The 15,881-nt window shown below is 38.8% G+C and overlaps 1 protein-coding gene across 1 annotated transcript in view; it reads right to left on the minus strand.

The window, feature by feature from the left end:
- The window catches only part of LOC149195630 (2-isopropylmalate synthase A-like), a 265,845-nt gene that overhangs the window by 165,536 nt on the left and 84,428 nt on the right, over positions 1-15,881 (minus strand). Inside the window, exons 4-5 of the mRNA XM_089405376.1 lie at positions 12,790-12,882; positions 12,586-12,672 (exon numbers count right to left, since the gene is read on the minus strand). Of these exons, the coding sequence (XP_089261502.1) occupies positions 12,586-12,672; positions 12,790-12,882 (180 nt within the window). The remainder of the gene's footprint in view (positions 1-12,585; positions 12,673-12,789; positions 12,883-15,881) is intronic.

Raw genomic sequence — 15,881 nt, forward strand, 5'->3', positions numbered from 1 at the left:
TTTCCCCTTTGCAATGTAAAAAATATGTAAATCATGATATAAAATGTCTAGTGCATGGTCCCTCATAATTAGAAAACCATGGCTAAACATTTGGTTGTTGGAAAAATAATTTATCCCCTCATAGGTTAATTGAATTTTCTGGCCCAAAATTAATTAAAATCTTAAGCCAGAAATTTAATTATTTCTAAGTCCTGTGTAAATTTAAATTCTCCAAAGGAAAAATTTGTCGGTCCTAAAAAAATAAAATTTAAGAGGTCCCGGGACTAAAGTAAATTAATTATTTTGATAAATTTTGAACCTTTGATCTTTGGGGTTAAATCAAAGTCAATTTTTTCATGAAATTAAATCTATTTTTGAGTTAATTAAAATGCATTTAAATGAAAAAATCGATTTTCCTCTAAAATAAAATATTTCGACGAATGAGATCTTCATCAACAGTCGAGATTACTTTGATAAGAATCACTTGAACTAGTCGTTGGAGGATTTATCTTTAAATAGGAGGTCATTTGACAGTCGATCTTTCTAATCTCTGAGTCGTGCGCTTAGCAAGAAGTTCTGATGTAATCTTTCTCTGAATAATAAAGAAAGACTTTAGGGTTAAATTCTGTTGGTGTTACTCTTCATGGGAATGTTGTAAGATGTTTTATTTCATGCATATTTTTTTCTAAAGCCATTGATAATAGCTTCAAAAGAGTGATCTGAGCACAGGTATCTTGTTCAATTTGCTAGGGTTTGAATAATAATTTTAATTTTGAACGTAATAGCAGGTATCTCTATTTGTCTAAATTTAACTATTATTTTCTCACTCTATTTTAATGGTTGGATTCAGTTTTGAAAGAAAATCTTGAGATAGATTATCGGGCATTCAGGGATAGTCTTTGGTTAGACCAGCCAACTCCCAATCTATATTTCCTAAAGAGCCCAGCTAAATAAGCTCTGGGCTTATCATAAGATTTTCATTTTGTGATGCATGAGGGTTTCGAGCTAGCACCTCCATTCAAAATTTAAAAATAATAATAATAATAATTTATGTGCAGCTGATTAGAGCTTTCAGTTTGTAATTATTGTAATTATCTAACTGGGCTTTTGTGGTTTTTTTTTTATTTTATCATTGTATATATCGTTTGGGTGTTTTCTTGTTGTCGTGCAGCTCCAGATCTGAGGGGAAAGATAGTATAGAGTCTGGATCTACGACCTGGATGGTAAGATCAGGATCTCTAGGGTTCCTTTGTGTATTTCTCCAAGGATTATAATTTCATGGTCTAGTAGAAAGCAAACTTGTGTTGCTCCGAGTACGGTTGAAGTTGAATAGATGGTTGCATGTTCTACCTATTACGAAGCTATATGGCTTTGAAAATTGTTTGTTGGTTTGTTTAATCAAGTGTTGGAATCAACCATTATATATTGTGATAATCAAAGTTGTGTGAAGCTTCCTGAAAACCCAATGTTCCATGATAGGTCGAAGGACATTGGTATTAAGTATCACTATATTTGGAATATTGTCCAAAGGGGAGTTGTGAAGCTCGAATATGTCCCTACTAATAAACAGGTTGTTGATGTGTTGACAAAGTCGTCGTCTCGTATGAAGTTTGCTTATTTCATAGAACAACTTACAGTTGTTGAGAACACCTCTCTGAGTGAGACGGAGCATTGACTGTATAAGATCATGTGATGGACAATCTTCCTTAGGTTGCGGCTAGGAGACCTATTGATCTGAATGTGATCATAGACTTAAACTGTTGTAGAATTGATTAACCATTAATGATTTGAATTTTAACTCAAAGCACGGAAATCGAGGAAACTACTTGAGAAGAAGACTTTACGACAGTTAATTTAACACAAGATAGATGCACAACAGAGGTGAAAACAGTAAAAACACAGCAATACCAGACAGCAAAATTGATTACAGAGTTCGTCCCTGATGGATTACGTCTCCGCGTCCGATTTCAAGATGGGCAACCGTTTTTATTAGGAATGAAAAGAAAGAGTTGATTACACAGAGATTTGATCAGTTTGAATGTGCATGGAGGCACTTCTGATCATTGTCATCATATAGCCCTCTCAACCAGCTTTCCAACGCTTCTTACGGATTCGAATTCCGACTCTGGATGCTCCCGTAACACTGAAAAGAAAATTGCCTATAACCTCTAGAATCTGCAAGCAAAAGTCAAAAAACCACCCCCTTCATCGATGAAGCAAAACTACCTTTTAAAGGCCTACAGATACATTGAAACCTCCTTGGCTGAATACAAGATGAATTTGGTTGCAATTTGATTAGGCTTAGCTTCGATCTTGTTGTAATTTGAAACTTAGGGCTAGGTTCTATGGTGGTCGAATTAGTTTCAACAAACAAACCCAAAATAACATTACAATAACTCCACAACCGTTGGCGATCAGGCTAACCAAGCGGAGGGGGAGATAACCCATGTGACTGTCGTTAACTGACCGCAGTTATCACCCGGCGATTCTGTTGCCAGCTGGCAGTGGCGGTGTTGCGGTCACATGCCGTGGTTTGCTCCGCAGTCTCCATTACGGTGAACTAACCCCCGGCTGCCACGGTAACGACCCCCACCTGTTCACATGACCTGTTGCAGTTTGCAAAGACCTGACGGTTTCCATGCTGCGGTGAAACTCCGACTGTTTACAACTGACCATTAACTCCACTGCTTTCGTTCACATGCTAACCTTCCAGACACGGTTTAGACTGCGGTTAAGGTGACTGTTTATTGTATTTACATTGTTTTTGTTTGTTTGTAATGTTTAAAACTATGCCGAGGGTTAATACCAAGGTTAGGACATAGAACTTAGGTAATAGGACTTAGGTTTTTAGAACTAGGTTTTTTAATACACATTTCAATGTATTATGTTTGTTGCATTTAACATAGGTTTTGGAGTTAAGATTTAGGAAATGGTTCTTTTTTAATGCATATGGAATTGTAATGTATTAGGTTAGGGTTTTTTAGGACTTTTACATCAAAATAGATGAACAAAATCCATTTGTCCCCAAATGTCCCAAAGCGACATTAGAAACCAAATACATGTCATCGACACAAGTGGCATTTGCGACGACAACCTGATGACGAACCATATCGAACCTCTGTAATGGGATACACACACATGTCGATGATCAACCTGCGAGTGGACAACAAAACCCATGTCGACACCAAACCCTGCGAGGCAATGACAAGACACATGTCGTCGACCAAATCTTGGCGGAACTGTCAATGAACATATGTCGACAACGAGGTACAAACCCATATCAACTGAACGCCATGAAAACCATATTACATGAACAACCTGATCCATAACCAACACTGTCGAAGCTAATGACACCAAACTGAATTGACGACAACATTGAACACTGACGACGACACTTGAACACTTATGCAATGCTCTGACGAGATCCTCCTAGATCAATCCTCTCCACTTGAAAGCTTTTGGACCACAAAAGTTTGACTAAACAAAAAGTCGATGAGGGCAAAACTCCCTCAGTTTCCACCTTGACCTGATGATGTACCAATACATTCGACCAATCACTTGCAAGTGATGACCCTGATAATGCTGACCATAGTACCTTTGGAGTCGGTAACCTGTTTCATCAATCTATAGTATGAACAACTTGCGACGATGGGCAAACAACCTGTTATCAACATGGCAATGGAATTCTTTCCATGAAGAACCATGAGTTAGTGATTCAGAGTCTTTGAAAACAGTCTCTACTGGATGTTGTTTAATACCATCAACATGTATAAACAATCCATTTTGCGGAATGAGAGAGATAATCAAAGATACTTTGGACATCAAATCAACTACTTGAATTGACATACTTTCCTTATTTCTGATTACTAAGTGAACTTGCTGCAATGAACCTATCTAACTATAAGGTGTAATTTGCTGCAACTTAGTTTGATTCAGAAAGTATTGATTTAGTTGTTGATTTGTTTGAATCACTTTGTCCTTATTCCTTAAATGATGTTTCCATTGATTAGCATTTTCATATGATGCATAAGTTCCGATTAGACGCTTTGACACTGCTTTTGGAAAGGCTTTGATATGAAAACAAATAGATTTCCTCTCCACTTGAAAAGAGGTTTCCAAACTATTCGAGACATGACATGGCGACACAATACAAGAGAAATTGAACACTGACTTCCCCAATATTGACCTGTATCCCTGCAACTGTTAAGTTCCAGACTTAAACTAAATTGATTCATTTTGACATTAGGAAGAGAAGCTTTAGGCACAAACTGTAACTCATGTTGTAATCCCTGCTTATGAATAAGATGTTTGGTTTTACATAGAATTGAACAAGTTTCTATCTCTTTAATCAAACCATCTTCAAGCTGAGTTGCATAATGATGGCGGTCTGGGTGCAGGAAGGAACCGTCCGATTGAATAGATCGATGATCATCGCATGGCGGAAAAGCGCGGAAGTTAATTCGCGAGAGAAGTGGTTTCGCAACAGAAGGTGGTATTTCGGGCGAGGTCACAAGAGATAAGTGGTAATTCCGGTTGGCACCCGATTCCACTTAGCGAAGGACACATAGCCACGAGGAGGAGACAGGAAACCGCTTTTCGGGCGGTTAATCCTCGTGCTTGTTGTCTATCCAAAATCCATGACAGTCGTCAGATCCATTGAGCGCAGATCGAGGGTAGAGGATTGTCGTGCAATTTGTGCATCCAAAATTAATGACAAGTATCAGATCGAGCACCAGATCGATGGTCGTGATTTAATTTCTAATCGCAGAGATGAGAACAGCGCAATGGAATGTCGATTAAGCGATGCGCCGATAGCCGTTGGATCGGAGGAAAAAATGGACAACGGAGATCGGGCCGATCAGAGATCGGAGATTGAAGAGCGCAGCGGGAAGGAAATGGCTTGGAGTGCAGACCCGACCATAATTATAGATGCGGGCTTATAGATTTTGAAGTCCGGCCCAAGAGTTCAATCGGGGTTTTACTTCATTTCTATGTTTCCTGTGTGTGTTGCGTTAAAGGGGTGTCGTCCCGATTTTTAACGAAAAATCGATTAAGTTGGGTTCTTCCGGTTTAAAGGCTTAGGGCCTAAGCGAATGAATGACGGTTCCGATAGGTTTGTGGGTCATAACCCACAGGCCTCGGGATCGAAATTTTATAAAAAAAAGGGAAATTGGTATACCCCCAAAATCTCCTTTCATCACATAACTTAAACAAGAATCTTGTTGATTATTATGTTGATCCTTTATAAACATGATTACAAACTGCTTGTTTGAACTTATTAATCATTTCATCTTATTAACATTAACTGCATTCAAGTGATTTTTACTTTGATGTGCCCTAACAATAAATTCAACCCCAACTTTCATAAGGTGATATTTATGTTCTCTCCTGTAAACTACTGCGTCACGGTCATAAAGATAAGGACTTCCTAAGACAACTCCACATGTCTACTAGAACCACATCTAATTCCACTTCATCAATGTAATTAGTTGTTATGGAAAATCTTAATCAACACTGTTTGGTAATTGTTATCTGAGTTGATTTATTTAGCCATCCTAATGGGTAAGCTCTTGGATGATTCCATGTTTCCAAACCCAAACTTTTAACTAAATATTCAGAGATTAAATTCGCCTATCATCCACTGTCAACATTGTATCTATCTTTGTATGCTTAGAAGTTATCCTTATGTTAAATAATTCAACTCCTTTATCCTCATTTGAAGCATTTATGTTTGACGAAGATGCAATAGTTTTCGAACTTGAACCAGTGTTAGAAGTTTTACTTGTCGTAACCATGGCGGTTATCCTCCTTTCATCACCTGAATCTGAACCTAGATCTTGCTGGACTACTGCAATGGCCTTCTTTTCATCCTTCTCCTTAAGGAAATTTTTGGGCTTAAGTTCTGGATGAAGTTTCCAGCACTTAGATTCGTCATGACCAATTCTCTGGCAATGAGAACAAGTAGGTATTTCCTTCTAAACAATCGTTGATTTCTTTCTCTTTGAAATGTTATTCCCCTTACTGTCACTGGAATCTTTGGTTTCCAACTCTTTTGATGACTGCGATGAAAACTTGAATGGTTTACCACCTGATTCAATATGTATGGCCTGAACACACACCTCATAAATATCATCAAGATTAAACATCAACAAAATATGCTGCAAATATGAATGTAAACTGCCGATGTATTTTAACAAAGCTTCATGTGTATCCAATGAAATACCAAGCACCAATGCTTTCTTTCTGAATTCCTGAGTAAACTCCTGAACACTCTGCCCTTTACCTTGCCTTATATGCTGCCAATCAATCACAGCTTGCTGCATGTATCCTAAAGGATAGAATTGTTTCCTAAGAGCTTTCAAAAACTTAGACCATGAAGAGATGACCTTTCCTTTACGCTTTACATCTATCTAAGTTTTACTTTCCCACCAGATTAAATTTGTTCCCCCCATTCTAAGTGTAGCTAACTGAATTTTAGTTTTATCGCTATAATCATAAACAGGAAACTCAAATTTCACATCAAGTTTCAAAAGAGATGTTTTATTAGGTTTCTTTTATGTTTCAGATTCTGCACTGGAAGAAGAAAAAGAAGAAGATGATGATGGAGATGATGGAGGTGAAGGTGGTTTATCAGTCTTCCCTTTACCTTTGTACTTCTTCGATGTCTTTGAAGAAGCTGCATCTCTCGTCTTCTTGTCTTCGTACAATTCTCCCAAACTCTGTTGCATAGTCAAGAATGCTTGCTGAAACTGTTCTTCACTCATCTTAGTTTCAGTGTTTTCACCTGCATCAAGTCCTGACATGGTCGATTTATGAATGACTCGTCGCTTTCCAATCTCTGGATCGATCTGCTCAAGGATTCCTTCTCCTCGTTGCGACTTTGACCTGGTTAACATTCAATGGCAAATTCTACAAACACAACCTACTCTAATACCAAATTATATGATCTGAATGTGATCATAGACTTAAACTGATGTAGAATTGATTAACCATTAATGATTTGAATGTTAGCTCAAAGCACAGAAATCGAGGAAAACTACTTGAGAAGAAGACTTTACGACAATTGATTAAACACAAGATAGATGCATAACAGAAGTGAAAACAATAAAAACACAGCGATACCAGACAGCGAAATTGATTACGGAGTTCATCCCTGATGGACTACGTCTCTGGGTCCGCTTTCAAGATGGGCAACCGTTTTTATTAGGAATGAAAAGAAGGTGTTGATTACACAGAGATTTGATCAGTCTGAATGTGCATGCAAGCACTTCTGATCACTGTCATCAGATAGCCCTCTGAACCAGCTTTCCAACGCTTCTTACAGATTCCAATTCCGACTCCGGATGCTCCCGTAACACTGAAAACAAAACTACCTATGACCTCTAGAATCTGCAAGCAAAAGTCAAAAAACCACCCCCTCATCAATGAAGCAAAACTACCTTTTAAAGGCCTGCAGATACATTGAAACCTCCTTGGCTGAATACAGGATGAATTTGGTTGCAATCTGATTAGGTTTAGCTTCAGTCTTGTTGTAATTTGACACCTAGGGCTAGGTTCTATGGTGGTCGAATTAGTTTCAACAAACAAACCACAAACAAACCCAAAATAACATTACAATAACTCCACAACCGTTGGCGGTCAGGCTAACCGGGCGGAGGGGGAGACAGCCTATGTGACTGTCGTTAATTGACTGTGGTTATCGCCTGGCGGTTCTGCTGTCAGCTGGCAATGGCGATGTTGCGGTCACATATCGCGGTTTGCTCCGCAGTCTCCGCTACGGTGAACTGACCCCTGACTGCCACGGTAACGACCCCCACCTGTTCACATGACCTATTGCAGTTTGCAAAGACCTGACGGTTTCCATGCTGCGGTGAAACTCCGACTGTTTACAATTGATCGTTAACTCCATTGCTTCCATTCACATGCTAAACTTCCCGACACAATTTAGACTGCAGTTAAGGTGATTGTTTATTGTATTTACATTGTTTTTGTTTGTTTGTAATGTTTAAAACTATGATGAGGGTTAATACGAAGGTTAGGACATAGAACTTAGGTAATAGGACTTAGGTTTTTAGAACTAGGTTTTTTAATACACATTTCAACGTATTATGTTTGTTGCATTTAACATAGGTTTTGGAGTTAAGATTTAGGGAATGGTTCTTTTTTAATGCATTTGGAATTGTAATGTATTAGGTTAGGGTTTTTTAGGACTTTTACATCAAAATAGATGAACAAAACCCATTTGTCCCCAAATGTCACAAAGCGACATTAGAAACCAAATACACGTCGTCGACACAAGTGGCATTTGCGATGACAACCTGACAACGAACCATATCGAACCTCTGCAACGAGCGACACACACATGTCGATGATCAGCCTATGAGTGGACGACAAAATCCATGTCGACACCAAATCCTGCAAAGCAACGACAAGACACATGTCGTCGACCAAATCCTGGCAGAACTGTCGATGAACACAAGTCGACAACCAGGTACAAACCCATATCAACTGAACGCCATGAAAACCATATTACTTGAACAACCTGACCCATAACCAACACTGTTGAAGCTGGAAACACCGAACTGAATTGATGACGACATTGAACACTGACGACGACACTTGAACACCTGTGCAATGATCTGACGAGATCCTCTTGGATCACCTATGGATTGGTCGGGAAGATTGTCACTCCCCTAGCTCAATGGACCGGGAGGCCAGTGTGTTTGGTCAGGGAGCGTAGTTCTGAGGTATGGATTGATTTTGTGTTCTCTCCCTTAGTACATGAACCAAGAGACTATATAGTTAGGGATTGAGATAGGGATTCCTCGCTTAGGCTATGGTCCAAGAGACCTTGTGTATGGTTGGGAAAATGTACCATGTGCATGTGTTTGGTTTGGACCCACTAGTAAGTGGGAAATTGGCCTAAATACCATGGGGTTATGGCTTGTGGGATGTGTTGGATGTTGTGTATCTTTCCTTATGATGAGATTGATGATCTCTCCCTTAGGTTGTGTGTCGAGAGACATGTGGATTGGTCGAGCAAATTGAACTTGATAAAGAGAGAATCTTGTACTTGTGTTTGTCTCGTAGGCTATGAGCTAAGATGTTGAATTTCCTTGAGATTATGCAACTGCTTGAATGAACAAATCTGAAGCCAACTTCGTTATACCAAGACACAAAATTTCTCAACAATAGAAGCAACGGAATAAAAGAAACAAAGAGATAAAAACACATCACACAAATGGACACAAAATTTTTTCTTGGGAAACCCAACTGGGAAAACCCTCTCCTTGATGTCGTATTTATTGACTGAGCAAATAGATCAAATACAAAGCAATCTATCTCTTGAGAACAAAGCTTTTCTCCTATTGATCTAGCCTAGACTTGCCCTGGAAAAACCCTTGATCCCATCTCTTAAATCCTAGCACACTTGTGATCTCCTATTACTTAGGACGCAAGCTTTTTGCACTCTCCACAAACAAGGCTCTCTCACAACCTATGAGCTTTGTCTCGTCACAAAGCTTTGTGCACAAAAAAAATGCATGATTCCTTGTGCCTTCGTCCTCCTCTTTATAGATTCAATCCACACTAAATTAGGCAAGTATAAATTTAGAACTTGTGTTGTGATTGACAAGTTACCTGAGTCGAACTAGTTCTCACTCCAATTAACGCTGGAGTTCTTAACTCATCCTTCCTTCAATCAAGACTAATGACTAACTCATTCTAACTGAGCATGTAACTGCCACCCAATCTTGTAGTCAAACTGATGAAGAATTCCTCTTAACTGAAGCTCCAACTCTACGCATGCTATCTTGATGACTATTCCGGTAATTTGTAAATAACTCATCCTAACTAAAGTCTAACTAATGAGGACAACTCGAGGTCTTCACTAGCTAAGGCACAAGCCAAAAGACCTTGCTCACTACATTTTCAACACAAGAGACCTTTGGATTCGTCGAGGAAATTGATTTTGAGAGAGAATGAAAAGTACCTCCCTAGCTAAGAAGGAGTGTTGAAAATTTGGGTAGCTATGGTCGGCATTTTCATTGGCAAGCAATGGAGGAAATTTATGTTTTTGCCTTTGCCCAAGTCAACCTCGTAAAGGTCAAGTCGGCTGACATGTGTGAAAAGGCACCTCCTCAATCTCATATAAATAAGACATCGTTGGATCTCATTTTGGCATCATCTCATCACACACATTCATCTGAAATTCATAGAGGCTAATCCACACATGCAAAGGAGTCAAAGGAGAATTTCTGGCCAGTGTTGACCCACTTCTTTATCTCTGTTTTGACCTCTTTTGATTTCCATTGACTTGGGCTGTTTTGGATCTGTTTGACTGAGGGTTTGACTGTGCTTGGAGGCCGAATAATGCAGGTGGTTTGTTGACTTATCTTGACCGAATCTTTGCCTCTGTTCTGGACTATTTACAGCAGGACAACCCTCTCTCCTTTGACAGAGAATTACAAAGATTGTTGACTGAGGCTTGACCAAATTTTGGCCTCCTGTTCAGAGCTTCCTCAGGCCGAAATTCGGCCTTACTGTCGCAGACATATACTTTGACCAGGGTTGACTTTCTCTCTCTTCGTTGACTGATTTTGTCAGATTTGGAATCTTGTTGGAATATTCTTTGATGTACTATTGATGAACAGAATTTCTCTCTCATAAGGAAAGATTGGTTGGGTTTCCCCTTGTGGGTTTTGCCCTAGCTTGAAGCCTAATTTCTAGTGTCTCGTCTCTTGTTTTAGTGTTCATTCTAATCTCTAATGCTCTATTGTTGAAGGTGAATGGTTGAAGTCTTTCATGTATAACTGCTTATGATTGGAAGGCAAAAAGAATACTGAACATATCATTGGAAGTAGTTATCCATTTTGAAAAACTACACTAGTCTTGGATGCACTAGAAAATCAACACTTTGAACTCTCTCTCTCTCTCTCATAAGGAAAGATTTATAGGTTCTTGTGGGTTTTTGCCTGGCCTTGAGCCTAATTTCTGTGTCTCTTGTCTCATTGTCTAATGGTTATTTTTACTGTGCTTTCATGTTTAATGGTCGAAATTTTCTTCTGTATAACTGCTTAATGATATTGGCTGTTATATATAAATTGATGCTAACAAGTCATTGGAAGTAGTTATCTGTTGAGGGAAATTGTTTCTAGTTTCTGTGAACACTTGAAATATCAACAGGGTGAGCATTGCATAATCCAATCCAACACCTTTACTGTTCTAAGCCACTTCTGGAGTAAAAAGATTGCATCGATCCTCCATGGAGCCTTGTCCTTTTCATGCACCCCAAAACTCAGTGTTTCGTTGGATTCAAATCTTGGTCTTTTGTACCTTTTCAGATCACACCTCACATAACTCCCGAAGACATTATTCTAATTGCTACATGGGAGTTAAAACATATTGAAAGACAAATTGTGCCAAAGACAACATTTTGCTAGAAAACAGGACTACAGGATGAAATCACACACAACGACTCCAATATTTACAAAGCATAATGAGCAAACTGATTTCAAAGTGCTCATCATAGATTTGAGCTGGTATGTGATTTGTTCAAGGTACCTATTTAGCTATCCTAACCAGCTATTTTAGTTCTCCTACTTTTGTCAAAGTGGATTTCTTCCCCTACTTAACAGGAAAAACAGAAGGACAAATAGTGACTGCAGAAAATGTTTTACATCTAACAAGGGGACAGTAAACAATCACAAAGAGCGAGGTTGCATGAAGAATTCAAGTTTAGACAAGTGCAACGGAAGAAATCTGAGGCCCAAAAAAGATGCAATTGAAGGGTTAACATATAAACATTTTTTGTGGGCTTGTTGTACAGGTGTAGTCGTCCTTCCAATCTACATCTGCTTTGATTTTCTGAAATAAAAGCTATCTGATAGTATCAAGCACTGGAGAAGCCGGCAGACATTACACCAATGATCAGTTTCTACATTCATGAAGGGTTGATTCTGCTTTTTGAGTTAGCAGGGTTTTGAAACGTGTTATTTTCTTTAAATAAAATAAGAGTTATCTTTATCATTTCTCTGATGTCACAGCAAAATAGTTGATGTTGAATAAGGAACAAGGGAAATGACAAAGAACAAAGAACAAGGGAATAGTGTGCATGTTAGCTTTAAGAACTGATCTGAAAGGTCAATCTATATGCTTCCAGAAACTACTCTCAGGATATGCTCCAGGGCGAGTATATGATATTACATTATAATCCTTGACAATATAAAGTAGGATACAGTACAGTCATATAACGGCTGGATTTATCCAACTCATTGTGATACCAAAATATTGTTCTCTTAAAACTTTAGCTGCTACAAAAAGTTGATCATTGGTGAATCATGAATGTATTCCTCAGTACATTCAACTTGTTAACTTGGTGCACACTACCAGAATTCACTAGTGAGGAGAAACAATACAATGTAGGATGGTTGTAGAATTACCATAAATGCCTTCCTCATACACAGACTATAAATGGCTAAAACTGAGGTTTCCAGCCTCCAGAGGTTTCAAACTTTCAAGTATAATTGTGCATATGAGAACAATTCACATGTCGCACATTTTAACATGTCAAAAAGACATTTGGGGAAATAAAATAAGCTCACTTGCCTGATGGATACCACTTTCATGTGCAAAAGCATTTGCCCCAACAATGGCCTTGTGTGGTTGTACAACCATTCCAGTAAACTCGGATACCTGGTCACAAAAAGATACAGTTCCATTAAAATAATAAAATGGCACCTGTATACAAAAAAATTATAGTACAAAAAATTGCTATCAGAATGATAACTAGGAAAACAGGCTTGCTCATACCATCTTACTCGACATAGTTATCTGTTGTGTATTGATTCCAGTGTAAAGGCCCCCTAATTGTTCTTCCCCACGACATTTTATAGCCATTACAACCTACAGATAACCAATGTACATTTAGTAATAGCCAACTATAGTGGAGTCAATCCATGGCACAAATCCTTCCATAAAGGACTTTAATACCCAACATGCAACAAATACCTTTTAATGTCACACATTCAGAGGAGTATGCACAAATAACTAATTATAGCAGACAGTGAATCCATAGCACAGATTCTTCCACAGAGACCCTTACTACCCAGCATACAACAAAGACCATTCAATGTCACATTCAGGACTATACCTTTTCTTGTAAAATGCACAAACTGCCAAAAATTGTACAACCATTCAAGCTGAGATCCTAAAGTCCTAATGCAAGCAAAATCTATATCTCTTTCGAAGCAGGAAAATATTAATCATAAGGCAGCCGAGAACCAGGACCAAAATCAAAAGCAAATAATTTAATAGAATTCTTATTTCTAAGCAGTCCAAGGAAGGAAACACTCACAAGTGTTAACATGCTACCAAAAGTGTTAACACACACAAGATTTCTATTTTTTTTTAAGTTACTTACATTAATAATAAAAATAGAAATAAGTACAATCTGGCTTCACACCTATCTAAACAACAGTAAAAATATTCACATTCTGAAAATTCTTTGTCCTTGACTTTTTTCTTCCTTTGCATCCACATCTTAACAACAACGCAAATCTCCACACACTAAATCATACTGTGATGTCCCCTCTCTAATGATCAGAAGGGAGACGACTTCATTAGCTCATTCCTGGCTTCCGTGGGCTAGAGTCATAGGAGAAACATTAATAAAGGGGGTCAACTAGCAAATAAAACATCATGGGTCATGATGACTTTATAAAGTGACATCTTAAAGTGACAATAATAAAGTTATGGGGGAAAACATTAGAAAAGCAAATAAAAATTGAAAGAAAAGAGAAAATATATTCAAATTGGAGAAAAGGCGGGAAATTGAAAAAAGGGGTTTAAAAGAGGAAAAATTGGTTTTCCTCTCATCACTATGCATTGTTATTTTCGAAGATTGGATTGGAAAGCTCAGTGTCAAATGTCTCACTTGGATGAAAACCCTCGGAGGGAAGTTGGTTTCAGTGGACGCTTACCCACCCTAGCTCATTAGTGGAGGGATCACTCAAATCTCTCATCTTGTTTTAACCAGTGCTGCGAACATCTCGATAACATCCCGATTTTATCTTGAAATCACAATTTTTTGGCCTAGCCAATGTTTGCCGCTTTTTACCGATATTTTCCCAATTTTTACGATTTTTTGGTTTTCCGGGCCCTTGCCGATTTTATCTCGATCCCGATGTTTGCAACATTGGCTTTAACATTGAATGAGATCAGTTGACAAGAATTCATTGGATTCAAGTAATCTGGTCAAGGGACTCTTTGTTGACACATAGTGTTGCTAGATCGCACCATTTGGTGGAAGAGGGACAAGCACAGATAGTGGGCATAATTGTTTTGCTAGCTCGTGGGTGCAAGGACGAACCGAAATGGGGCCGCAACAATGGATCTAAGACAGAGGATTAACCAGCAGCGTGAGGATTCGTGAGCATATTGGACGCACATGAAAGTGGTCCCATGTTATAAGCAGACCAAGGCGGATTGCGTTGGAGAGGCTTATCTAGCTCATGTGAAGTGTTACCTTGCGGGTTTTGGGGAACTCGTGCCACTACACGTAATCGCTTCAGCGACCAGGCAAAGGAATAACCCATTGACATGGTCCACTAGGAGAAGATCAGGTTGCCTGTAGGCCACAATCTCCCTGCTTGTGACAATTCACATGCCCATGGAAGTCACCTAGTTTTGTAGGGGGTCTACACAAGTGATAGGGGGGGGCATACGGGTTGGGAGGCCGCTCATGGTGACTAACAAGGTCAATAACCTCAGCAGGAGGGGATCTCGAGCTATTGCTTGTGCCTATATGTGGTATCGAGTGAAGGAGAACAAGGTGATCGGGGGTTCCCAGGGTCGACTTCTAATCCAACATTGAAATACAATGTTTTCCTCTCGGACTGATCTAGTGATTGCATTCATCACACATTGCCAAGGGTGAGGTCGTGCGCTTGAGGAAGGATAAAAGACGAATTGCGACCAGCAAGATCTAGGAGTGTCGCGGCAATGATAAAGGAGTATTGTCAGAAATCTAGTGCCTGAAGCTTAGATCAAAGGAACAGGGAGCCAAATCAACAATGTTGTAGCTACCTGTCTACATGCAACAACAGACATCCAAGATACCTAAGCGCGTTGATAAAGTCACCAATAATTCCAAATCTATTGTTAGCTTCCAACTTTCCAAGTACAACCATAAGTCATTAGAGAAATGAACATGCATGTATATGCAATTCTATTCTTAAATAAATTTCTATGGTTGTGCAATATATGTTGTCTGGGAATGTTTTTATGTAGTTAAGACCAGTCTCGCATGCATACAATTTAAACTACCAAAAACCCTCAATAAACACACAAAAACCTCATTCCTAAAGGAGCAGACCTATTAGGAAATTCCATTTATTCGTATCAGAGGTTGGCAGGGTTAGTACACACACATATACATGTACACACTTGTATCTTCATGGACTAAAATTGCATTATGACAGCATGTCAATGCCTTTACACCACACAACTCACGCACAACTTTGTGGACCAAGAATTCACATAGTTCATACTCAATTAGCATGATAATCACATACAAAAGCCTAAACATAGGGGCCAGTACTAGGCTCAATGATGTTATGGAATTGGAAGAATCGACAATTGTTAGCGAGTTTCTGTTGGAATTTGGGTAGCTTGGAAGGTATTTTCGAGTGGTGAAAACCCACCAAAACTTAGTCGGTTGGGCAATTTACCCAAAGTTGGGGTTTTGGACCCAAAGCAGTGGGTTTAAGACCTAAGTAATTAATTTTATATTCTAATTTATGGTTGAAGGGTTAAGTGGGAAAAACCTTAAAGGACCAAGGTTTCCCCGAATAACCTAAAGAAAACTATAAATAGGAGGCCAAACAAGAGGCCTAGACACACAA

Source organism: Pinus tabuliformis, chromosome 2_2 (assembly GCF_031772625.1).
Source record: "Pinus tabuliformis cultivar Carrire ecotype Pingquan chromosome 2_2, CPIR1, whole genome shotgun sequence".
Classification (NCBI taxonomy): Eukaryota; Viridiplantae; Streptophyta; class Pinopsida; order Pinales; family Pinaceae; genus Pinus; species Pinus tabuliformis.